This window comes from Alligator sinensis, unplaced genomic scaffold, assembly GCF_000455745.1.
Source record: "Alligator sinensis unplaced genomic scaffold, ASM45574v1 scaffold833_1, whole genome shotgun sequence".
NCBI classification, from domain to species: domain Eukaryota; kingdom Metazoa; phylum Chordata; order Crocodylia; family Alligatoridae; genus Alligator; species Alligator sinensis.
The window spans coordinates 845,263-871,845 of NW_005842475.1; the positions used below are offsets into that span (position 1 = coordinate 845,263).

Sequence of the window (26,583 nt, forward strand, 5' to 3'; positions counted from 1 at the left end):
AAACATTTTTGAAAAACCTAATTACTTCAAAAGGCTTTTAAACTCTAGGATAGTTTTGAATTGTTAACTCTAGTAACACCACCAATTTGAAACCAAATTATCTATACTTCAAGCTCTTGTGGAGAGGATGCAGTTTAAAATTCATAACCTCTCTTCTACCTGCCGCATGTTTGCGTGCATGTGTGTGTGTACATGTACACACACACACACACACACTGTAGCTGAAAACCTGCTCTTCCCATCCACGTACACGCTTTCTTCTTCATGTTAGTCTTTTCTGTTGAAGTCTTTTCTTTTGTAATGGTAGTCCATTGTACAGTAACACTGTGTGAACAGGAGGCAATTACATAACTGCATCTTCATCAGTGTTGCAGGCATTATCTGGTTATATTCTGAGGAAGCTGAGCAAATCATGTTTACTTGCACACCTTCCTTTGGTTTCCCTACCTTTTCCCATTGGCCAGTTTTGCAATTCAGTGGTTCCTCCCATGCACTAATGAGTTAAAAGCATGCTTCCATTTCAAGTTCAACAGTGGGCATCAACATTATTAATAACTCAGAAATGCAGATATGCAAAGGATTATAGGGTACTTGTCCTCAGTACATGAGAGAGAATTAAGTAGCATTTTTTCCTACATGTATAAAAGCACAGGCATTTCTGTTTGCATCACAACTTTGTGCTAAAATCGCATAAGGTAACGTGTTACTTTTAGTAACCTAATTGATGGGGTTGGAATAAATATGGTTATTTTTGTTGCAGTCATATATTTTTGTTCAGATAGGTATTTAAGCATTATACAGCATTGTTTAATATACACCAAATACATAACATTATTCAATATTTTACCAAAAAGTGCATAGCAATGAAGATTTTCTATTTTTTTTTAAATGAATTTTCATTCACCTAGAGCTGTCTTCTGGGCCTCACAACCCATGGACGTGCCCCACACTGTGTGCTCGTAACCCACCCACCACTGCTGCACTGTATACCTGTGACCATCCCACTTGCTACCCTGAACCCCTAAGCAAGTGCTTGCAATGCATTGTGCACCCATGACCATCCCAGCTTCCCGCTACCTTGCACACCTGCATGGGTGCCCCACTGCTACATCACATACCTGTGACCCTTCCTCCTCTGCTGTACTGTGTGCCTGAGGCTCACCCTCAGCTCCCTGCATTGCCACACCCTTTGGGAGAGGGGCAGGAATTAGCAGTGGGGAGGGGAAGCCCAGAGACTCTGGATTCAAGAGCCAGAGCAGCAGGTGGACAGGAAACGTGGGGGCTGCATATTTACTCCTCCTAGGCTGCATGTGGCCTACAGGCCACTGGTTGAACAACCCTGGCCTAGAAAAAACAAGTAAAAGTGGTCTTCCTAATTGCTGAAATAAAACAAAAAACAGGTTTTCTTTCCATGGACAGGCAGATTGTGAAACCGTTTCTTTACAATATGTTTTCCTTAAAAATATAGTAAGTTCATAGATATATCTAGCAATGGTAAGGGTATGTGTAAAGCAAGGTAAGATGTATTTTAAAAAGATTCTATTATATATTTATTAAAAATAATATCTTTTCTAGTTATTATTTTTTTAAATGTTCTTCAAGGTATTCAAAGGATTGCAAATGAGCCAAAGCTGGAATTCAGCATAGGTAAGCCATATTTTTTATTTCAGTTTAAAATTGGAGTGCATGGGGAAGATCATGTTTAAACAACTTGCCCTGCTATGTAAAGGACTCTGTGCTCCTGGATATGAAATATTGGGGCCAGACTTTTAGATGATGTAAATAATTGGAAATCACCTAAGTTAGTTGACCTATTATTACTTTATGTGGGGTGAAAAACTGATTCTTAGTGTTGTATGAAACATTAAAGGCTTTTGGTCAGAGAATTGAAAATCACAGTTCTTAAAAGTATAGGGAGTTCAGATAGAAATACTTTTAACTTTAGTATAATGCGTACACTTGTTTAAAAGTACAGACTATTATTTTTTGGGGGGAAGGTTAACTGCAATTTCATTTTCAGTGGATTTTATTGCTGCTCTGGTGGATGTACAGTGGAATAATCTGTTGCTGCAGGTGTTCTGTTAGTTCACGCTTCCCTGTCTATTCAGATGCATATAGTATGATTAGGAACATTCAGTCAGTCAAGCAAGCCAATTGACTGAGCATGTTTTGTATTACAAGATAAGGATAAAGTGAAAAAATGAATACTTCACTGTATTGTGACTAGATATTTGGTAACAAATATTTAAATTAAATTACTTTCCACTGTGAAGTCTGGTACATTTCCAACCTTTTTATTTTAACTTCTTTGTCCATATTTTTAGTTATCTTTTTCAATTTTCTAGAACAGAAAATCATTACATATAAAAAGAAAAAAATGTTTTCTTCTGGCTCAGTAAAATTAAATTATATCTGTAGCCTAACAGAAGTGTCATTTAGAAAGAAGAATTGTCTGCTTTATATCTGCGTTTTAAAATCTGAGTAAGATACCTTTATATTTTTAACTTTCAAGCGATTAAGAGAAAAAGCCGTGTAGGCTAGGGCCAGACATTCAAAAAGCCTGAGCCTTAATTGATTCAATCTTGGCAGGTTAGTCTAACCTGGCTAGGCTAAATCACTTTATAACTGTACAGACATCCCAGACATGCAGGCACATGCCTGCAGTGGCTCAGGCTAGGAGCCAGGGGGCTCTAGAGCAGCCCTCCCTTCCCTTCGACAGGACTGAGCTGAGGGGGCGGGCATGGCCAGGCCCCTGAAGGACGCTCTGATTAGCCCAGCAGGTAATTGATAACAGTGTTTATCACTGCATTAAGAAAACAACAGAGGGACATTATGAGCTACCAGTTGATTCTACGTGTTGACTCAGCGTGGACCACAGCCTGCCTGTGGTCTGCTAGCTAATATACAAACACCTCTCTGCAACGCAGAGGGGAGGGGGGAATTTCTGCTTATCGGGGAGTGGTGAGGGGGAGGTGGGGAACAACTGCAGTATCTACTGGAGCTGCAGCCAGGGAGCAGAGGTGAGGGGCCAGCCCTGCTATGGAGAACAGAGCCCTGATGATGGGGATTCAGGCAGGGAATTGAGTGGTAGGGGGCAAGTGGCCAAGGCGGACAAGTAGATGCAGTAACAGAAAATGAGGGGGAGGGGTAGATTTTAGGGAAGCAGGCACAGTGGGATGAAATTGAGGGGGTAGACACCATACCCCCTGTGCTGTTTGCCTGCCTGCCTCTGCCTTCCCGACCATAGCAACAAGGGGAACACATTTAAAAATACCTTCCAATTATTAGATTCTATGCATCAAAAATTATAACAATTTTATAACTTTCCATGTATAGAATCTAATTATTGGGGAGGGCGTGTCTTAAATTGGAATTGGAATCAGATAAATATTGTGTTTAGAAGATATTATATATAAGCTAACTTCCTTATTGTTATAATTTTATGTTCATATCATGAAACAAAATGCATTTGATGGTGTATAGGTATACAAGGAAGAAATATTAATACTAAATGCTAGTCAGTATATATCTTTTACAATAAATGGACATGTATAATAATATGATCAAGCATTTTAAAATACTTATGACATTTTCACTAATCTTTGTACTAGCCTATGCAGATTGTGAAAAACATATTTTCTGATGCTAATTCCTCATATCCTCTAAGTCTGTTTTGCCCCATTTCACCAACAATTTTCAGTGGCATAACAGGATGCTTCAATGGTATAGAGCAGGGGTGGCAACTCTGACCTAAAGGCTAAATGCAGCCAGTGGAGCCTTGATATCTGGCCTGCAGGACTCCCCTGGAATCAGAGGAGCCCTGGAATCAAAATTTGGGGGGAGCAGTGGCCATGACTATGGCCAACCTCTTTGCTGTGCATGGCCCTTCAGAGCTGGCCTGTGCCCCTTTACCCCCATGGGACCAGGTCATACCCCTTCCCTCACATCTAGATTGGGGCTGGGCCATACCCCCTCCCCCTGGGGGGTTGAGTTGTGGCCCAGTCATACCTTCTTCTCCCTGCCCCTTTCCCCCCTGCCTTGCCAGGTTGAGGCTGGGCCATGCTCCCTTTCTCCCTGCAGGGCCAAGCCACACCTCTTTCCTCTAAGGGGCTGGCTTGCAGCTGTGCTGCTCCCCATGCCCCTCCACAAAGCCAAATGGTGCCCACCATGCCCGCCCTGGGTGCTGGATCAGGACCACTGGCCATATCTAGCCAGGATGGATTGGACACGGTCCACCTGGCCCGCGGGTGTGGAGAAAATGTTGAACACAACTGATATGGAGCATTAACTCATTTGATGTCAAACTGACCTTCCTTTCTCCCCTTCTTTTCACTTTTTCAACTCTTTTCTTTGCCCTTCTGCCTAGGTAATTTCATACTCACTGAGCCCCACCCCCCAAAGATTTCAAATAATAAAAATTGACCGAAAAATCATGACACAAATGTGATGCTTGTATACCAGCAATCTGCTTACATACTTTTATTGGCTATAAATCTGATTGTAGACTGGTTCAGTATCTTTACCCTAGTACAAGGATGTCACACTCGCCATGCTCCCCTGCCCCCCACCTTGGGCCATGCACAGACTCCTTATAGACTGGATTCAGAAGCGGCAGCAGAATTGAGTGGCAGCTGCAGTGGGGCAAGCAGCTGTGGTGGGGGTAAACTCAGCCATCACTCACCCCACCCTCCCTGATTTCCCCCGCCTTCCACCCACAGTCCCATTTACTCCAAATGGGATCTATATCCTGGATTTAGGGAGTAGGCACAAACCCTTGTGGCCCCATCTCCAAATTACCAGCTCTTCTACCAGTCTTGGGTGCTACACAGTGCAGCTCTGCAGGCCTGCACTTGTATAACTGGCACTTCTGCACTAGTATAATTGCATCTGACATTCCTGCACTAGTATATTTGCATCTGTTTTATGGGGTGGGTTACAATGTAGCTATGCTGGTTTCAAAGTGAAAGTATAAATATATCAGTGCAAATCATTTGCCTGTCTTGTCTACTTGGACTTTACACTGTTCTGTACAGGGACAGCCTCTTGTGGCCTTGTACAGTGTCTAGCATTATGAGTAGGGACCTATTCAAGTCTTAGTTTCATGAAAATTGCAAAATTGCAGATTTTGTAGACAGTGCCCAAAAACAACTCCTCCCCCCCCCGCCATGGAGGGAGGCCACTGGTCCTCATGGCTGCTGTGGCTTGGCCTTGCAGCCTAGGGGGAAGTGGGGGGAGGAAGGGAGGGGAGCCGCTAATGCGAGGAGGAGCAGCCATGATGGCAGCTGCCCCCTTCCCCCTCCCTGCCTCTCACTGCTGATTGGCTGAGAGAGCTTCATATTGCATGGCACTGTTCCTTTCTGATAATCAGCGATGAGGCACAGGGCTACATGATAGACAGCCCTCTCTCCCATCAGCAGTGAGGGGCCCCTTGGCCAATCAGAGGTGTGGAGGCATCCCTCCACTATGAGCCCATGAAATCAGCTGTCTGCCTCCTTGATTTTGTTAGGTTCCTAATTATGAGGCTCTTCCTGCTGGCCATAAGGCCTGATAATATTTTCATTATAAAGAACATGAAGTGGTAGGTTTCTCCCACACTATCCAACCTAGTAGCCTATATTATCGGTGATGTGACCATGGAAGATAGTTCCCTTGTTGCTGTGCCTCTACAATCTCCAGCTTCCAGAATACCTCTTTAAGATCCATTGCAAGTGCTTGCAAAATAGATATGTGCTGCAGGGAGTACTGACTTAAGAATTAATGTGTGATGGTGCTAAGATGATACAAAACCATTTTTTGCTCCTTCAGATACTTGAGGCTCTATGTTCAGCAGAGCTCTGTCAGACTAAGGCTGTAGTTTTATTTTTACGTGTGCATTAGTTGTTTCTATTAGTGACTGACATTTTATGGTTCATTGTGTAACATTATTAATTATGTCATTGCAGCTTTAATAATACATTTTGTTAATTAACTACTGCTGCTTGTTCACAAGCATATGGCACACAAGGGTGCCTAATAGGGGTGTGTGAAATTTCACCATCTGTTTTGTTTCAACACTGTTTTGACTCGTTTCGAGCTTGAAACAACGAAATTGAAACAAAACAAAGGGCTTCGAAACAGCCTTGAAACGAAATGAGAGCAATCAAAACATTTTGAAAGTTTCGAAACATTTTGAGTTTCAAAGCTGAAGCTGGGCTTCCCTGCAGAGAAACAGAAAGTATGGAGAGGGAGGGGAAAGATGGGGGAAGGATTGCTCTGATATTGACTGTCACAGTTTGGCTGCCTGAGACGCTGCTGATGCTACTGTGCTGCTGCTTACTAAGTTATTACCCGTTGTCATTTAAAGTGGTAGACCAGGCTGAGGCTGTAGGGGAGGAGGAGACTTCATTGGAGCACACTACCGTGTCATGTAGAGGTACCAGTGCCAGTGAGGGTACGTCTTACACATACACAGTCACACACGTCACAAGTTTTGCTTGTCAGCAGCTTTAGGTGCAGTTTCCCATAAACCTCTACACCTATCTCCTTGAGACCTGGCAGGATTCATGGCCTCAGTAAGGGCTACCATGCCTGCAGTTTTTACCTTGTTATGCCTTAACACACACATGTGACATGAGTTTTGTTTTCAAGACTTTGAGGTGTAGTGTCCTAGAAACCCCTGCACCATCTCCTTGAAACTTGGCAGGCTTCATGCCCTTAGAAGGTCTACCATCTCTGCTTTTGTCATCCAAATCTGCCAAAAAAATAACAAAGTTATAGGCAGTTTCATGCTTCTCCATTATAGCCTATGGGTGAAATGTCAAAACAGTGTCAAAACAACATAACAGTTTTGAGTAAACAAAATGGAACTTGAAACAAATCACTGTCCCGTCAAAACAGCGAAATGGAAGTTGAAATAAAATGGTGCTGTTTTGCACAGCCCTAGTGCCTAACCCTATGGTACTATCTTTCCAATGGTTTGTGTGCAAGAGCTGACAGCAGAGCATCATGTCCTTTATGATAGGGCGTTCAAGTGGGATCTTTTGTTTCAGATTTTCCAATTAAGCCCCCTTACATTAAATTTGACTTCCTTTTGGTAGCGAACAGAACACACATTAGCCCTTTGGTGGAGGGAGCAAATCAGATCAGGTTCTGCCATTTTTAAACCAGTCTGTTTAACTTTTGTTCTGTTATGGGTATAGACTGGTTTTGTTTGCTGAACTTCTGTTCTGTTACAGGTGTAGCCTGGTTTCACATCACTTATACCAGTAAAAGTGTAATGTCTGTACCTGGCCTAAGGGTAATGTGAATAGATTTTTCTGCCCCAAAGGTCACTGGAGGATGTTGTAGAGTAGAAATGGTCAGGATTAAACTGTGATCTAGACATTTTTAAACATTTCCTGTTAAAAACTTGTCAGTTAGATTCCTAAGGCCAAAGCCCTTTATGATTCAAAGAATTTAAGAAATTGTGATTGATTTATAGTGGGCAACCACAAAGAAATCAAAAGTTGCTTTGAAATTGCTTGATTTACTGATGTCAATCATGTTGGGATCAGAGCTTTCATTAAATGCAGGTCCCTGGCTTCCTGCTTCTTGAGAACTTTCTGGGATATGTCCTTCTTTTGAAGCCCAGACCTCTTGGGAGTCTTTATTTTTCAAACTGCTTTTGCTCTTTGGTTTTCCTAGTCATGCTGTTGCTCACTGTATGCTGGTAGTGGAGTGTGCTAAAATCCTGTTTTCTGAAGGATCAGGAGTGAGGCAGAAAGTAGCACATGAAATCCAGCGCACAGAATGTGAGGGAGAAGGAATAAAACTGAAAAAGAGTGGATGGTAGAGCGATGAGTGAGAGACTAATCCAACAGCGATGGGCACTGGGTTGGCCCGTCTCAAAATGTGTTTCTTTTAAAGTGTGTTTGTTTTGTTTTTAATTCTGGACTCTTACTGATTCAACAATATTTTAACAGTGAATTGGTGTTTTTGCAGCCCCTGAAAAGTCTTTAAAATGTTTCATTGTCTAGTACCATTTGCATTCACTTCTAGGTAAAACAATGAATAATAGTGTTATGCAAAGTGGGCCATATTCGGTTCGGATTCGGCCTGAATCAGGGACAGTGATTCGATTTGTTGATTTGGATCACTGTCCTGATTCAATTCAGCTGAATCCAAATCTGAAGATTCAGTGCTGACTCAGAGAATCAGCGATTTGGAAATAGACACAGCTTTAAAAGTTTTTTCTGTGCGCCTTAAGATAGCAGGCGTGGTTCATGATTGCTGTGATGCTGGGGCGCATGGAGCATCCCGCAGGAGTTTGGGGGGCCCTCCACATACCCAGCGGTGAACTCAGAAGTGAACCAGAAGTACTTCCAGTCCACTTCCAGGTCTGCTGGGGACTGTGCAGGCTCCTCCCTCCCTCCCCCCCATACCCTCCTGGCTTGGCAATTGGGCATAGGGGAAACTCAGGTGCCCCTTCAGATGCAGGAGGCACCAGTCGCTGAGCCGGGGAGATGCTGGGGGTGGGGGCCAGCACACTCCACAGTGGACTGGGAAGTGGACCAGAACTGCTTCTGGTCCACTTCCAGGTCTGCTGCTGAGCGCGCTGAGGAGCCCCTCACACTTCTGTGAAACTCTCCATCCGCCCCAGCATCGCAGCATTCACGAGCCTCTGCTACCTCGAGGTATGTAGAAAAAAACATTTAAGGCTGTGTCTATGTCCAAATCTCTGAATCTTTTCAAATCTCTCTGAATCGATTCTAAGGGTTCCAATTAATCATGGAAAAATGTGGATTTTGGGTTACTTTTTTTAACCTGAAAAATTCTGATTTTTTTTTTTATCAGAGAAAACCAGGATCCCTGCTGATGAGCATGGTAAACATTTCTTTGGAAGCCAGAAAAAAATAACCAAATTATAATTTAATTCCATCAGTGCCTGTGGAATTGCACTGCACGTTTGCTAGGACTATTGATGTTTACTATGGTGGGTACTAAGGGTATATCTGAATGTGTTGATTTCACTGTTATACAGAGATGGTCTAAGCTGGATGTGAATGAACTATTGCTTCTTTGCAGAGGAAATTAAGGCCAGGCATCAGAGGGATAACCACAAAGTTTTGCACCCTGGGTGGTAGTAGCAGCCAGCTTGGCAGTGGTGGCAGCTGCCATTCCTGAGCCCCCTCTCAGTTGGTGCGTGGAGATGTGGTGCCCCTCTCGCCTACCCCTAGTTATACTACTGACAGTCATAATGCCACGCTAACAGTGATACACTGCTTCAGGTTTTGGAGTTGGATCAGCTCCACTTTGCACAGCATAGATATGACTGAAGATGCTATGGTGAAGCAATATGGGTGGTAGTTGAATAAATCATAAAGACTGTGTTACCCTGTGTATATATTGTGTTAGCACATAAGGCACTAATGATATTCAGTCTATTGAGCATCTCAGATATTTTGTAGGGTGCCTGAAAACATGTCTGGACAAAGAGGTTTGAAAGGCTGGTCCTGATTTGTGCGAGCTCTAACTTATTTACAGAAAAAAAGAATAAGGACATTTACTGTCTGTTTCAAACTCTCATGAAATAGCATGATTCAGTACAAGTGTTGTTCCGAGAGGGTTAAAGATGAAGTTTAAATCTATAGGGGACTTGTTTCTTTTCTTCTTTCCCAGCAAGATTTGAGTGTGGAGCTGTCTACATGTACAAGCAAAAGGTTTTGTTCTTTCTGTCATAACATTTCTCTCTGAGTAATATTGTGATAGCACTTAATTGGGATAAGGTCATGGAGCTGATTTAACTCTGCATACTAAACCTAAATGTTACACTGCATAAGCACTCTGACTAAATGTTTTCTTCAGCTTGGATACACCATCTGGAGCTCTTTAGGCAGCAGTCTTGTCACATGAAGGAAAAGCAGAAACTGTTTAAACCACTAAAATATTTGTGTCACAACTCCTCAGGCTTTTTTGTTTGTTTGTTTTTGGTTTCTGGCTTTTAACACTTATAAAAATTTAATGTTGGCAATTTTCTAAACACAAATGTCATTTTAAATTGTTAATTAAAAATATCAGATGAAACATTTTAGTTTTTCTGTTGTAGTTCTTTTTTTGTTTGTTTGTTTGGTTTTGTGTTTACAATTTTTAGCCAAAACTAGTTGCCAAATTTGAAATGAAATTACAAAGCTGTATTTTTTCACAGAATAAACATTTAGTAGAACAAAATTGCTCACCTTTAAAAGTGAGTTTTAGAATTGGACTCTTGTTCACAATGCACAGAGGTTGGATACGCATTAATTAGTCCAAGGCAGGTAAATGAAAAAGAAAAGATGGACAGGGAGGAGGCTTTAGGAATGTATTTTCAGGGAGCTGTTTCAACCCACTGGTGCTGGGTTGTTTGTCTCTGCTGGTCTCAGTACTCTGAAGTATAGAATGAGAAGTCCTAAGAAGTACTTGTATTCTGCACACCCAATAGCAGTTGCTCTGGTTAGCTTGTCATGGACATGAAGAATTCTCCTGAAGATGTAGAAAACACTAAGCCTAACCTATATTTAGGGGATTTTTTAACGTTGGGGGGTTAAGTCCTAAACTAGGTACTTGAGGAGTCACCTCTATCCCCATGTTGTAATCCTGAGATACCTGAACCAACAGGCCCCTAGATTAAAAGTCAGGGGACTAGTGATGGGGCACTTTCCAAGAAAAGTCCTGTGGAACCTAGTCTGCTTCTGTTAGCTTCTAGATTTTGCTTGAAGCACCTCTTTCTTTTCTAGCAGCTTTTGTTGTTATGGAGGTTTGATGGACACAGGGCAGTTTGATAAGAGAGATTATTCTTGAGTTGTTGGCAGTGCCTCCTTGGTCAAAATTAAATTAAAGCGTTATAACTCCATTTCCTAGGCTCTACCCCTTCCTCTCTACTACGCTTCTACCAAAGGAAGCCAGTGTTTTTTAACTTAATCTCAAAGAAGAGTCTTATTGTAGCTGTTTTGCATATGTGGTGTGGCTAAAATTGGTTAGGCCATGCCTCCCCGGTAAGGTTTGGCTGTTTGTACCAATCCAGTGATACAAAGGGCATCTTTACACATGCTCTGGGTGGGGGACTTTAATTAGAGTGACTCTTGGGAGCTTCTCATGTATTTGGCGTTCTGTGCTTCAAAAGAGTGGTGGGGGAGCTTTAACTAAGCTTGCCATTTGACTGCCACCAGGGTAGTAAGAAACAAATGTTCAAGTCTTATTTTCATTGTTAAGGCCTTACTTAGTTCTCCACTAGTCTTCACCCCTCTATAAGCTACTCCACCCTACCTCCCATTAGTCTGTCCCTCTTTCGACAGTGCCAGCCTAAATGTCCCCTTGGTTATTTGTTCTCTTCTTTCATTGTACACTTTTATTTTTAATGCTGCATGTCTTATCCTGGTTTGCCAAATACAACCTCTCTTCCATCTTCAGCTCTTTAAGACTTTCTACAGAATTAACAGGAACAGAACAGTACCAGGCATCTAAAATAGAAACTTTTCTAAAGTTTTGACTACAAGACAAGAGTCAGATTTTTAAATCTGTACCTTTATCACTTAAGGTACCTTAACATTTTGGTATTGAATCTCTTGAAGGCAGGAATTCACACATCCCACACACTACCGAGCACACTATCACTGCTTAATAAACAATAATAGCAGTAACAACATTGTAATTGCAATAGCAACATGCATGGTAAATTGAGAAACTTGATTTATGGTATATGATCTAAAAGATTAGTGTTTATTTTCTGTCACTTTTTAAATGAGAGCATCTGGCCTAAAAGCTCGAGATTGGAATCTGGAGGTGCTGAAATATGGCTTTTAGGTACACATTTGAAAAATAGGGTATGCAAATAAAAATGGTTCCTTTCCTGACAACACATCCTGTGTCCAGTTTAACATTACTCCTGCCTCTCTCCATTTTCCTTTGCTAGCTAATTAGCTTTCATCTCAGTAATCAGTGTATAATTGCTGAGAGAACTGGTCACAAGAAAATGTTTTCAACTTGTGTAGCATCTGTTGCTACTTAATGATAAATGGAAAATGGGATGTACCTTAGGGCTCCATTCATTAAATGGCTATGTTTTGTGTAAACCCTAATTCTGTGTAGGTTATGGGGATAAAAATCCCACACTGCCCTTTTCTGTGTTATTATTATTCATCACTACTGGCTTCTCATTGAGCACAGGGATGCTTATTTGCTCTGTAGCGGGTCAGAGCACATGCTGAACCAGCATGTGTGGTACAAATGACTGACACACTGGTACCAAAAGCAGATGATGTGAGGGCAGCTGCCTTTTTTTGGGCACCAGCACTAGGAAAACTAGCAGCAGAATCAAGAGCAGACTGTTTTGAGTCAGTTTTTTTCCATTGTGTTATATGAACCTAAATTGTTTTCCAGGTTCTTGTCAGAAGCTGTTGTATTTTTATGAATTATTTTTTCCCTGAACTAATTTGTACAATCCAAGCAAAAAAAAAGTGACAGCCTTATAAATACAAATATGTTTAATACAGAGCTTTGAGTGGGGAGAACTTTTATCTCAAACCCCGTGGAATAAAGACTTTACCACACTGATTTGCCTACATGTCTTGGAATACATTTTATATGTAAGGATAGATTTTTGAATAGCTGAAATTAATCTATTTAGAGAAGAGTTTGTGGATATCTGAACTTGAAAAGCTTTAACAGCTGTAAAGGTTCTGTTGGGATTTGACCATTTTCAGAGACAGGGTTTTCTCACTATTGTTCTGGAGTGATGCAGCAGATAATGGGATTGAATTCTGACATAAGTGCAAATTCTAATTCTTGGTTGCAGATGATAAGAGTGCTTCCTTCTCATGAAAGGGAAAAGCAGGGAGAAGGGTGGGAGAGAGCTTTCCTTTTTCTTTGAATGCAGAAATCTTTACACTCTAAGTAAAACCAGAGGCTTTGTTTGACATTATTCTTTTACATACTTTCTTTTGTTGGCTATAAGTGTTTTCTAGAAACCTTAAAAAAAGATTAATACAATTTTCAAAAGCACTTAAGTCTACTTTTCAGTCTGTATGCCACTTAAAAAAAAAAAGGAGAGGTAGATGAGGTAGTTTAAAACAAAACAAAAAAGAAATGTGTTTCGTGACAAGGTGAACCAGTGCATTGTAAGTATCACAGTCATTGAAGGACAGATTTTCAAAGGTTTGCACGTGTCTGAAGATACAGATAGACAGCTTTGGTACTTTTGAAAAATTTACTCATATCTGACACTCAAGTTTATTTTCTTTTAATTCTCTTTTCTAAAATGATGCAGGTTTTAAGGTGAATTCAAAGTAAATTCTTGGTACAAAAACATTATATATAAGAACTCAGTGGGTTCACTTCAAGTATGATAGCTTATCATAATTGCATACTCCATTTAAGGCAGAGGGTTGTTCTTTTGCTTATAGGATAAAGACAATGAATGTTGCTATTGAAACGCATTAGTTTTGATTGTCTCATTTTGAGCTCGCTTTTATAAGTGTAATAAAGAACCCCAGGTGCGGCCACTGAAAAATATTTGATTTGACAGAATCCAAGATAGATAATTTTGCTTAAAAGAAGGAAAAGAAAACTGTAGTCAAAATAAACAGGTAGACAGTAGGGCTGTGCGGAGCTTCGGTCACTGATTCGCTTCAGCCCAATTTGGTGGCCAAATCTCCAAATCGGAATCAAATCAGGAGACCCTTTAATGTCTCTAAATTGATTTGGAGAGATTCGGAAAAACTCAATGATTCAGACATAGACACAGCTTTCACAGTGTTCATGAGCCACACCCAGTACCTTGAGGTACATAGAAAAAGCATTTAAAGCTGTGTCTATGGCCAAATCGCTGATTCTCCAACCAGCATTGAATCTTCAGATTTGGATTCAGTCGAATCGAATTGGGACAGTGATCTGAATCAACAAATGGAATCACTGTCCCTGATTCAGGCCAAATCTGAATCAAATATGGCTTGTTTCACACACCCCTAGCGACAGGACTAAATCATACAAATTCTATCCCTATTTTCTCATCATTCCCATTTATCTCACCATTTAAAAAAATCTTTTAAAAATGTGATTATTTATTACATCATTTGATATCTACTCTTTCTATCAAACAACAGCTTCTTAATATTTAGCTGGTCTATCTCATATCTGTATTTTCCCTTTTTACTTCACTCTTGGTTTTCGTTTTCTCTTTTTCCCTGTGTTATCTCCTCCAACAAATGTGAATTGCCCTTCCTCTGTCATTACATTCCTCTCTTGTAAGCCGCAGTTCTAGTCTTGTCCCACTTCTTTCACACACACACTCAAGCAGACTTAAGCACCGTCTCTTAAGATGGCCCCAGTATTATCCTCTCTCTCCCCACTACAAAAGAGAAGTATCAAGATTCTTATCAAGAGTCATGTTGCTGTATAACTGGATATAGTTAGAAGGCAGCCAGACCAGAGTCAGCTACTTCACTGTTCAAAAGAAACTGGAAGAACTTTTCATCTTCAGCAGTCTTGTGGATAGAAGGTCTCATGCTTTTTTTTTCTTTTGCCTGCTACCTAGTTTTCTCTTCCTAGGCTATTCCTTACCCCACCCCATCTTTGAGGATTGAAGGGCAAGGTATGTAGCATGAAATGTGGTCCATGCCCATCTTCAAAATTCTCTTCTGCGAAACATTTGCAGTTGGCCTATCTGTCACCCATCTTGCAGCAGAAGGAACTGGAATCGAAAGGGTTTTGCGTCATGATAGGTTACCAGTTCTAAAATACTGCTTCCCCTTGACTCCCTCCTCTTCCCCACTTCCCTTCTCCCAAAGCATAGGCGATGTGTAGATGGGACATGGGAGGCATGTGCTGCTGCAGAAGTCACCGCTGGCTTCTGTGGTGGTCGCTGCTCACCACCTGCCCCCTCTCACTGCCAATGTGGCCGGCAGCGTCTGCAGGCAGTCCCCACTCACCGCTCACCACCACTCCCTTCCCCCCACTGCCAACACCACTGCTGGCATCTGCGGGCGGTCCCTGCTCACCACCATGATGCCCTCCACAGTCTTGGAAGGCACCAGTTGTTCATGCCCCACAGGCTTATATTTATCAATAAAATTGGTTCAGAGTTGTGGTATTTTGGTTAGTGTGCTATGGTAGATTGAAATCTGTCCTGCAGTCTTCACCTCTGTTCCTAGCTCATGTCTCTTGTAGTCTTAGCTCTCCTCAAAAGACACAAGATGTGCAATACTTGCAGCTGCAGCCAGGTCTGAGCCACATGAGCATTCAAAGTCAGCTCTTTCTCCTTCTGCTCTTAAAGGACCCAAAGTAGCTCAGACAAAGAAGGAGACAGAGCACATACCTCCCACCTTTTGAATGAATGCTCTGACCACTGAGCTATTGGGAAGGGAGGCTTGACCATGGATCCTCCTGGTATGGTTTGAAGGAGAGTATGGTCCCTGGAGTACTTTGCACAAAGCCTGGTACAATTGTTGTGATCCAAGAATGTCTACTGAGTCAATCCTTTAGGGTGTGATAGTCAGCAAGAGACCTGCTGTATGAATCCCCATGAGGCTTAAGCATGAGACAGACTTGACATTGTTCAGTACTGTTAAGACTACAGTGCTTTACAGAAGCAGAATGTTGGGCCTAGAAATATAATGTTGAACACCTAAGAAGTTCAGGTATCTCCACACTTAGGTGGCAGCTGAATGGAAGTTTTAGGATCCTGTCTAAGTCCTTTTCTGGATCTAGCCATAAACTTGTTGCTACGAATTGTTCTGGCTGGTCATCTCTAACCTTGAGCTTTCTCCATGAAATAGTTAGTAGAAAATTATAAAGAGATTACTTGAAATCTTTTTCCTGTAAATATTTGTGTCTTTCTCAAAGGACTGTGTAGCATGGTATGGACACATGGGGTTACAGTGGACCATAAGTTGGATATGAGTCAAAAGTGTGCCCTTGTTGCCAAGAAGACTAACAGCATACTAGGCTGCATTAGTATGAGTGTTGCCAGCAGATCAAGGGAAGTAATTATTCCCCTCTGTTTGGCCCTGATGAGGCTACATCTGGAGTACTGTGTCCAGTTTTGTGCCCCCCCACTACAGAAAGGAAGTGGACAAATTGGAGAAAGTCCAACGGAGGGCAAGGAAAATGGTTGAGGGGCTGGGGGGCATGACTTCTGAGGATTTAGTCTGCAGAAGAGGAGACCGAGAAGGGATTTAATAGCAGCCTTTACCTACCTGAAGGGTGGGCCGAAATAGGATGGAGGTAGACTGTTCTTAGTGGTGGCACATGACAGAACAAGGAGCGATGTTCTCAAGTTGCAGCAAGGGAAGCTTAGGTTGGATAGTAGGAAAAATGTTCTCACTAGGAGTATGGTGAAGCAATGTGATGGGTTACCTAAAGAGTTGGTGGAATCTCCATCGTTGGAGGTTTTTAAGGCCCATCTTAACAAATACCTGACTGGAATAATCTAGTTGGGGCTGGTTTTGCTTTGAGGTCCCTTCCAATCCTCATTTTCTATGATTCTATCAAAGTAAATTCCCTTGGTATTCTAAAAGATGTGTGTTTTGAGATTAGAGTCTATTTTGGGGAAAAATGTGAAGCAACTAGGCTTATATTCCTGTAGTATTTTTCAGGATCATTATTGTAATGTGAAGCATGGTATAGACACAAGAGATATGGAATCTTTTGTTAGGCCAAAAATATATTAATATATAATTTTTAAGTAATGTAATGCATGATAGATCTTAATGGCTTATTTGAAACAAAATTTCAGTTAAAGTGGTACAGTGCTATTAGTATTTCAAAAGTTTAAATATTTCTTTATACCTACTGAAAGATGTACAATTAAGCTTTTATGTTATAAAAATACTGTTTTTTCATGAATATAAAACAAGGTATTTTCCCTAATCAGCATGGGGGGAAAAAATCCTCATCTTACGTTCACATACAAGGAAACCTTACTAAATACTAGGGCTGTGTGAAATTTCACCAGGTGTTTTGTTTCAAAGGTGTTTCAATGCGTTTCAAGCTCAAAACAGCGAAATCAAAATGAAACAAAAGGCTCTGAAACAGCTTCGAAAACAAACAAGGGCGCTTGAAACATTTCAAAAGTTTCGAAACATTTTGAGTTTCAAAGCCGGGCTTACGTGGCTTCAGCGCCAGCAGCGGCAGCCTCCCCTCATCCGGCACACAGATCCAGGGGCTCACAACCCCGGGAGGACTGTGGGGCTGTGCTGGACTCGTCATGGGGGTGTGAGCCCCTGGATCTGTGCGCCAGATGAGAGGAGGATGCTGCTGCCACCTGAGACCAGTGGCAGCAGCAGTCTTCCCTGGCACTGGGCGCAGGCTGTGTTCAGCACTGTCCCAGGCAGCAGCCTGAGCCTCCTGTCATCTGGCATGCAGATTTGGGGGCTCACACCCCCAGGAGGAGTCTGGCACAACCCAGCATGCCTCCTGGGGGTGCGAGCCCCCAGATCTGTGCCCGAGATGAGGAGGCTGCCCCTCCCACCTGTGCCCAACACTGGAGAAGATTGCTACTGCCGCCTGTCCCAGGCAGCAGCAGCAGCCTGAACCTCCTCACATCTGGCACGCAGATCCAGAGGCTCGCACCAGTGGGTGGGCTGGTGGGCTGTGCCAGACTCCTCCTGGGGGTGCGAGCCCCTGGATCTGCGTGCCAGATGAGGACTCCCAGGCGGCAGCAGCAATCTTCTCCAGTGTTGGGTGTGGGCTGCACCCAGTGCTGGTCCCAGGCAGCAGCAGCAGTCTCCTTTCATCTAGCGCACAGATCTGGGGGCCCACACCCCTGGGAGGACTCTGGCACAGCCCCCACAGCCCTCTCAGGGGTGCGGGCCCCTGGATCTGCATGCCGGATGAGAGGAGGCTGCTGCTGCTGGCAAGTGTCAGGAGTTTTGCTTTAAAGAATTTGAGATGCAGTTTCCCAGGAATAGCTGCACCTATGAAACTTGGTGGGCTTCATGCCCTCAGAAAGGGCTACCAGCAATTTTCATCCAAATCAGGCAAGAAATTACAAAGTTTTAGGCATTTTCATGTTTCCCCATTATAGCCTATGGGCTAAACGTCAAAACAGCAAAACAGTTTCAACGAAATGAAATGGAACAGCGCTTCGAAATGAAATGGAACGATGAAACGAAACACTGTCCGTTCAAAATGGTGAAATGGATGTCGAAATGAAATGATGGTGTTTCACACAGCCCTACTAAATACATTATCTATCATTAAACTGCTACCAGAAGAAGCATGTGTTCAGTAATGAAAACCAACTATGAAATTGATTAAATACAGCCAGTACTGAGCATGACTATAAAACAAATAGCCCATACTGGGGTCATGGGGAACCTATCACAAGGATAGGTAAGTGAAGCCTATCTAAATAAGATATACAGTAGTGCCCATTACATGCAATCCCACTCAGTGCCAACTCTTTTACAAGTTATGGTAATCCACTACATGGAATACATTTTGACTTCTTTTTCACTTTCACAGCTGAGTTATGCCTTTCTTTCCCATTTCCAAAGATTCCTGTTTCTTCACCCTGCTTAGATGTCTGGCAAACATCACCACATGGAGCCCCAAACAGCTCACCCAGAATCCTCCTGTTTTCTCGTCTCTCAGCCTGTTGCATATAATTAGAGTAGCCTCACTCTCTATTAGGTGGAGCCAGGGCAAGTTGCCCTGCATCTCATCTGCATATACATTTTTAGAGGATTCCAGGACTCATGACTAGAACACCTGGTTCCAGTCATGAGTGTGGGGCTAATTAGCACCTGGATCCTGAGCAGTGCTGAGCTATGGGGTCACAATGGCTTGAAATGCTGTTGAGTCTGGTGGGTCCCAGCCCAAGGAACTGTATGGTAAACTGGAAGACTTTTGGCCTTGGACTAATACCATGCACAGTTTGTACTATAGATAAGTAGGTACAAAAGTGCTGCTTAAAAGTGTGTTTATGGAGTACCTGTGTTAAAACTTGCAGAAGTTTAAAAAAAAGGTAAATTGCATCAATTTTGGATGAACTAAGTCTATCCGTACTATAGGCAAATTAGTACAGGTATGTTTCTTTCAAGTTCATTGTTTTCAAATTTGCCCCCCACTTCCATGTGTTAAGAGGGAGAAGGGGGTGTAGGGAGAAGAAAAGGGGGGGGGGGGTGGCTACGGGGGCCTCTGATTTACCCCGTTGTATTTTCCCTGCAATAGCAATGGGAGGGGGGCAAATTTAAGGCAAGCCTCCAATAATTAGATTCTATACTTGGAAAATTATAGTGAATTTAGAAATTCTCCAAATATAGAATCTAATTATGTGGGGTGGGAAGGTGCTGTTATCCTCAGTGCTGTTTTATATTCAAGTACATATGGTACCTCACAAGACTTTCTTCAAATCCTTATGCATGTGTTTGGAAGTGTCATGGAAAGAAACCATTATCAATAATGGAAAGCTGAAGTCATCCTCCCTTTTTGATGTCTTATTTAAATATATACTTATTTAGGAGGTTTTGAAAAGTGAGTCCTGCCTTGTTCTATGACTTGAAAATGAGGGTCTTCTGCGGGTCCTGAGAGAACTGAAATTTTCATATCGCTAGCAGTCACAAAATACAATGGGCACTTATACACATACAGTTTCATCCTGTGACACACTGGAGATCTGGTCGGTCGGAGAAAGCTTGATTAATCACAGCTGATGCACACTGCATTGCATCATGTGCAGTTGCAATACGCGCGTCAGTGTGCAGAAAGTGGCAATGGTGAGCTTTTGAACAAAACACCTTCAAGTCAACCTTTAAGGTGTTTTAGTTCAAAATCACACCACTGTTGTTTTCTCAGCACTGATGCGCATTTTGCCACTTACAGAACTGGATGTGACACAGTACTGGGCGCTTTTAAAAGTTCCTAGCTCTGCGGTGCAAGCATGTATACAAATGCCCAATGCGACATATGTTCTAAGATGGCTGCTATGACTTGCTGTCAGGTTCATCTGAGATGCTCCAAAAGGGCTCACTTTAAAATGAAAATAGGTAATTTTTCATGGTCTGCATGACTGAAAAGGGGTACAGGCAAGAGATTGAAATGTCTAGTGCAGTGATTTGACTCTTCTGTGAATTAAAATGTGCCATGTTTTTTAAATATTGTTTATATAGAACATTACAAATATTTAATTTAATAAGAAATTGAACGGAATTAAAAAATTAAGTAGCTTGAAATATTTGATCTGGATACCCAAAAATAATTAAAGCTGACACTTGCCTGAAATCTGCTCTTGTATACTTGGGTAACTCCACTGACTTCAGAAGGGTTTCACGAGTGGAACTGATTGCAGAATAACATATTATGAATTATGAAGAGTTTGTCATTCCTAGCAGTTAGCTCCATAGATCTAAAGAGCTGTCGTTTAAGGATTTTAGTGGTTAGAGTTTGCAACAGAATTGCTTTTAAACCCTTTAAGTGCTAGAATATGAGATATGTGGTATAATATATTATTAGTACTGGCTACCTGGAGATACCACCTTATTCCCATTGAAATCAATGGATCCAGTGCTATCAACTTCATTGACAGCAGAGGCAGGCTCATTGTACATGTCAGTTTTAAATCCTTTGTGAATCCCCTATATGAGGAGATAAAAGAAGTTTAGTTTTTGAAAGGTTTAACTAAATCTTCTCATTCTGGTAAATTAAAGTCAATTATTTTTTGCAGTGTTTTTATTTAAAGCGAGGATGGTGACATTATTAAATTACATAATGCAAGTTTAGAGCAATAACAGCAATTTCAAGCATGGTCAGTGTTCCAACATGAACATTGACCTTTTAAGGAATTCAGGTGGAAATAACAGTGCATTCGGTTTAGAAGGATCAAGCAACCTTGCTTGTATGCAACATTGAGGTTGTGGAGTCCATTGATCTGTGGATGGTGAATAATGTATTTTTCTTTTTTGATAGACCTTAAAACACCAGATACAGATCTCTTCTCTGCTAGGTCATGAGATGATTATTTAAAACAGTGCCCTTAGGGCCACCTTCAGTCTTCTGAGGAGATGAACCCATTGTTGACATTAAAAGTGCTGAAAATACCAATAGACGCACTATTTAAAACAAATTTATTTTGAAATCACCTTGACTCAGTTTTGTAGGAGCTACCCACAGGACACTATGGCTAGGGACAAACATTCAAAAAGCCCGAGCCTGAATTGATTCAATCTTTGAAGGTTAGTCTAACTTGGCAAGGCTAAACCAGTTTTGTAATCAGACAGACATCCCAGAAATGCAGGCACATGCCTGCAGTGACTCAGGCTAAAAGCTAGGAGGTGCTAGAGCAGCCCTCCCTTCCCTTCTCCAGAGCTGAGCTGAGGGGGCATGGCAAGGCCTGGACAGGACACTGTGATTAGGGAGGGGTCCCCTCTTGATACCAGAGCATTTGTCAACTCCGTTATCAGCATTTAACACCCCATCAGAAAACAAAGCCTCGCTCATTACAAGCTCCTCTTAAACAGCTTAAAGATGTTTAACTGTGTGTTCAAATATCCACATTAAAAAAAAATAATTTAGTTGCTCAAACATGAGTCTTTTCATTTTGAGATGCTGTTTTTCATGGAATCCCAAGACATCATCCCTTCTCTGAATCCTGCTGCTATTGCCACATATTACAGTGTGGTCTCAAAAATAATCTGTAGCAAGCCTGTAATGTCTGTGTCATGAAGAATATTAGGAAGCAGCTGAATTTTAACCGTACTTTGTACTGAGGTGCTAAAAAAAGGACTTTCTCATCAGGCTTATCTTCAGCCTTGTAAAGCTACTGCTGCTGCTGTTGTCTTTGCAATTTTTTGATGTCTATATTGCAGTGCTGTTTGGGGCCAGCAAGGTCAAGGCTCTTATGCTAAGTGCTATACAGACAGAAAGTAAATGACAGTCTTGCCCTTATGAACTTTCAGTCTAAGGGTATGTCTGTATTGCAGTTACATATCCATACTGCTTTTAACCTAGCTAGCTTGATTACAGGTATTGATCTGACTGTGGCAGAGTAGAACTTAGTGAAACCTGCAAAACCTGCAAGGGTGAATTTAGCCTGTGCTGAGCTCTTTGGTCCCTAGATTGCTACCAGTACTGAGGGAAGCTAATTTAAAGACAATTGTGGTATTTGTATGTTATATTCCAGTTGCTGCAATTCATGTTTCATGAAATGCATCAAGTAGGCCATTCAGTCTTTTCAGAGAAATATGTCTAATACAGTCCTTAGGTTTCATATTGTTCATTTTTGGTTCCTTTGTGAAGGAAACTTCTTTATAGGTGAATATAAAAGTGTGATTTGAGGATGCATCTGATGATAGAGTGAAAGAAGAAAAGGACTTATTTTGGTATAAGTAGTTTGTGGCTCCAGTAAAGCATTATTCAGGAAATCACTCTCATTGTTTTCCTTTCTGCTACAGGAATTCAGATTGGTGGTTACCTTGCAACCTGTTTCAAATATAGTGCATACATTATTATAGCATAATATTGCACATATAAAAACAAATAATACCTCTTTTGTCAGGTTGTACCAGTATATGAACGTTAATGCAAAAGATAAATATATTTGTGTAAAAGGCAAAGTCAGTGTATCATGCTGAAAAAAAATTCTAAATTAGGAATCAGTTAGAGCTCTTTATGTACAGTTTGCTTCCTCTTCTTGCATTTGTGACAAGTCTTTTCCTGTTTGTATTTTTTTAGTTTCATCCAAAATAAGCCCGCAGGTAGGAACCAGTGGAATGCATTTCATTGGTAACATTTTTAAATAAATTACTCAAAGATTTAATGTTTAGATCTAGATCCTGAATTCACTCTTTTTTGTGCAATGGCAAATCTGTGGGCAGAATTCTCATGAGTTGGGACCTTTACTACAACAGGCATTTGATATGACTGAATATTAATAGCGCTGAAGTGGCAACAGTTGCCACTGTTTCTAAGGGATGTAAATTCTAGGATGGTATTCTAAACTATCAACATGTGCCAAATTAGTTATAACTTTGGAATATCACTGTCTAAACCCATTGCATTTTGTGTAGAAGACTCCAAGCACTTTAACAGCAGGTTCCCTCCCCCCTCAAATTTTCTCCCCTTTCTCTCACCAGTGAAATGAAGTCACCTCTGGACCTGTGGGCCAGAATGGGAGTGTCATTGTTAGTAGTACCAGCCACTAGATAGTTTAGAGGAGGCAATTAAAAATCTAAATTGACTGCTAAAGTTCTGCTTTGCTGTTATTATTCCAGTTATGTTTTAGCAATATATTATTTTACGCTAATGTTAAAATTCTCCGCAAGTACTGGATTTACTTGAATACAAGACAATTTTTTCCCCTTCCAATCAGCATGGGAGAGAAAAACCTTTGTCTTACATTTGTCCACAAGAAAACCACATTAAATACATTATCTATCATTAAACTGCTGCCAAAGCAGTATGTGCTCAGTAATGGAAACCAACTATGAAGTTCATTAAATGCAGTCAACACTGAGCATGACTATAAAACACATGGCCTGTAATGGACAAACATATTCTTGGGAACCTACTATAAGGATAGGCTAGTGCAGGCCTTCTGAGCAACATATGGCAGTATCCATTGTGCTTAGCCTCCCTCAGCACCAACTTTTTCAAGGGGTCCTCATATATTCAAGGCTGTCTTATATTCAAGTAAATATGGTACTTAATAGAAGTAGGGAAATATTTTTTGTAAAGGAGGAATTAAAAAAAGAACATATGACTGTACTAAAAAGATAACCTAGAGTCATAGAGAAGTAGGACTGTAAGGCACGTCCAGAGATCATCTAAGCCAACACCCTGCCAGAGGCAGGATCGTCCTTCTCCAAGCCATCCCATACAACCATAATCTAAATTGTACATAAGATTACCCTCAACCCTGACACAACACCTAACAGCATAACCTGCCACAGGTAAAGTAGAGGAACCACAGCAGCCATGAAGCTATCGGACCTGAGGAAAGGCAGTTGATGCATGGAAGTTTGTCTATCAGCTCTTTGAAGTACACGGTTGATCCAGTGAAAGATATCGCAAAAAAATCCTTGCCTGTCAGGCATTTCCTGGACCATGATTGCTAATAGCAACAGTCCAACTCTAACATAGCATAAAGCTACATGTACACTAGTAGCTTCCAAAGTGGAGTGAATTCATAGGATTTGTCAAATGTACCATCTTCTTAATTTTTTTAATAGAGGTGGCAGTTTTATTTCAAACAAAACTGGGACCTCACATCCCAGTGTATTGGAATGTATAAAAGAGTAAGTTGTATACCCACTGGTAGGAGGGAAGTGTGTATGTGTACTACAGTGGTTATGCATCAGGCAAAGAGAGCTGAGCCTAGTCTGAAAATACATGTGGAGACCCATGGCATCAGGGTGTGCTCATAAAATGAACTGCTCAAACAGAACATGCAACACCAGCAAGTAATAAATGGTGCACTATGCAGATTTACTGCTGGAGCATGGTTATGTGTGCACAGCATTGCACCTGGATCTTAGTGCCCAAAGAGAGGTGCATCAGTAATTTGCCCTTGGCTATCCCTTATAATGAACATAACTGAGGACCATAAACAAACAGAGCTTTGCAGATTGATCTGTGTGCCACACAATGTACCTCAGGATCTTAGCATAGCAGTGGTATCACTATAGGGTGAATATGTTGTATTAATTCCTCTCGTAAGCTAGAGCAGGATGACCTTCTCCTTTCATTGTAATGTATACACAGGCTGGGAAGGGTGTATGCAGCAGTTAGTGGTGGTTACTGAAGTCCTAGATGTCAACTATGATTCAGAAGTGATAGCCTGTGGTCTGATCAAGTCTGAGGCACCCACTATTCCATACACAGGATATAATAAAATATAATTTTCTCTAGTACTGCAGTTACCAACCAAAGTGATCAGACTATGTTGTGGAATAGAAATGTTATGGTATTGACCATGGTAATTTGAGCTAGATTTCTTCCTTTCACGTGCAAATAGCCTCTATGCGCATGTCCAGATGAGTGCAGCCTTGCATTATGTGGCACTGCAAACACATTTGCAGAGCCACATATTGCAGTCCGGTGTTCTCCATGCTACAAGGACATGGTGCCTGAGTGTTTGCTGTGCTAGGTTTTTTTCTGCAGGTTCTTTTTTACTACTAGGGGTCAAAAAGACCCACAGAAAAAACAAAACAACGGTGCAATGCACACTCAGCCAGTGCACACTGCTGAAAAGCAGAGCTTGGCCACCCAGAGTCATGTTGCAGCTGCCAGCCAAGCTCTGTGCAGCAGAATTGCCACAGCTGCAGCCCTGGGAGGCCCCAAGGACCTCACCCCAAGTAAGGCTTCTGGGGGCCTCCTTGGGTTGCCAGGACATGGCTGTACAGGCTACCTCTAGTCTGCTGGCCTTATGACACCCCTGTCCTATATTGATGGGTGGTTCTGAGGCAAGACCTGACAGTGGCTTTAGCACTCCTGTCTGAAGAGGGACACTGTAACCTTCATGCAGCTAAGGGAGGCCATCTCTTTCTTATAAGTAGATTGTTATTGCTATCAAGAAGGTGGCTACCCCAAACTGCTGAATTTTAGAGGTTGACCCAGTTTGATGTTGACAAGTCAGTTGGTGGTTTGTGCAGAAATGATTATTGTGGGTTATCCACATGTGGTGAAGATTGCTGGTGATCCTGAAATAATTGCTGGCTTTGAGAAAATACGTTTTCCAAACAGTCTTAGTGCCATCAGTCCCATGCACCAGTACAGGACATCACCCCAGTGCTATCCCCAGCCTCCCCTACCCAACCCAGGGCAACTTGCCATGTGCCAAAGTGTGCATGGCATGTGTTTCTGCCCAGGGACAAGTAGCGGTGGTGCAAGGAGCGCTGCCACTACTTGTCCCCAGGGAGCCAAACATCAACACATGTCTGGATGTGCCATGTGAGTACAGCCGGTATTAGGGTATTATATGCCCCTCCTTTGCCTTTGCCAGCTTCCCATAAGATACATTCTAACATATGAATTGAAACGGATATGGCTTGAATTGGAAAGAATATGGTGCAGATGATGCCAAGCTGGCAGGGAGTAATAGAGGGATAGGATTCAGAGAAACCTAGATAGACTGGAGGATTGGACCAAAAGGAATCTTATGAGGTTCAATAAGGCAAAGTGCAAAGTCCTGCACTTAGGCTGGAACAGTTCCATGCACCAGTACAGATTGGGAACCAATTGGCTCAGTAGCAGTTCTGCAGAAGAAGACCAGGAATTACAGTGGACAACAAGCTGAATATGAACCAAGAGTGTGCCCTTGTTGCCAAGAAGGTTAACGGCATACTGAGCTTTATTAGTAGGAGCATTACCAGCAAATGAAGGGTTGTGATTATTTCCCTCTATTTGGCACTGGTGAGGCCACATCTGGAGCATTGTGTCCAGTGTTGGGCCCCCCCACTAGAGAAAGGATGTGGACAAACTAGAGAGAGTCCAGCAGAGAGCAATGGAAATGGTTAGGGGTCTGAGGCACGTGACTTATGAGGAGAGGATGAGGGAGCCAGGCTAACTGAGTCTGAAGAAGGGAAGACTGAGAGGGGATTTAATAGTAACCTTCAGCTATCAGAAAGGTGGTTCCGAAGAGGATGGAGCTAGACTGTT

The 26,583-nt window shown here is 41.9% G+C and overlaps 1 protein-coding gene across 1 annotated transcript in view; it reads left to right on the plus strand.

Annotated features, from left to right (window-relative positions):
- INPP4B (inositol polyphosphate-4-phosphatase type II B) overlaps nt 1-26,583 on the plus strand; it is a 554,084-nt gene that overhangs the window by 177,900 nt on the left and 349,601 nt on the right. Inside the window, exon 5 of the mRNA XM_025212602.1 lies at nt 1,603-1,647. Within this exon, the coding sequence (XP_025068387.1) occupies nt 1,603-1,647 (45 nt within the window). The remainder of the gene's footprint in view (nt 1-1,602; nt 1,648-26,583) is intronic.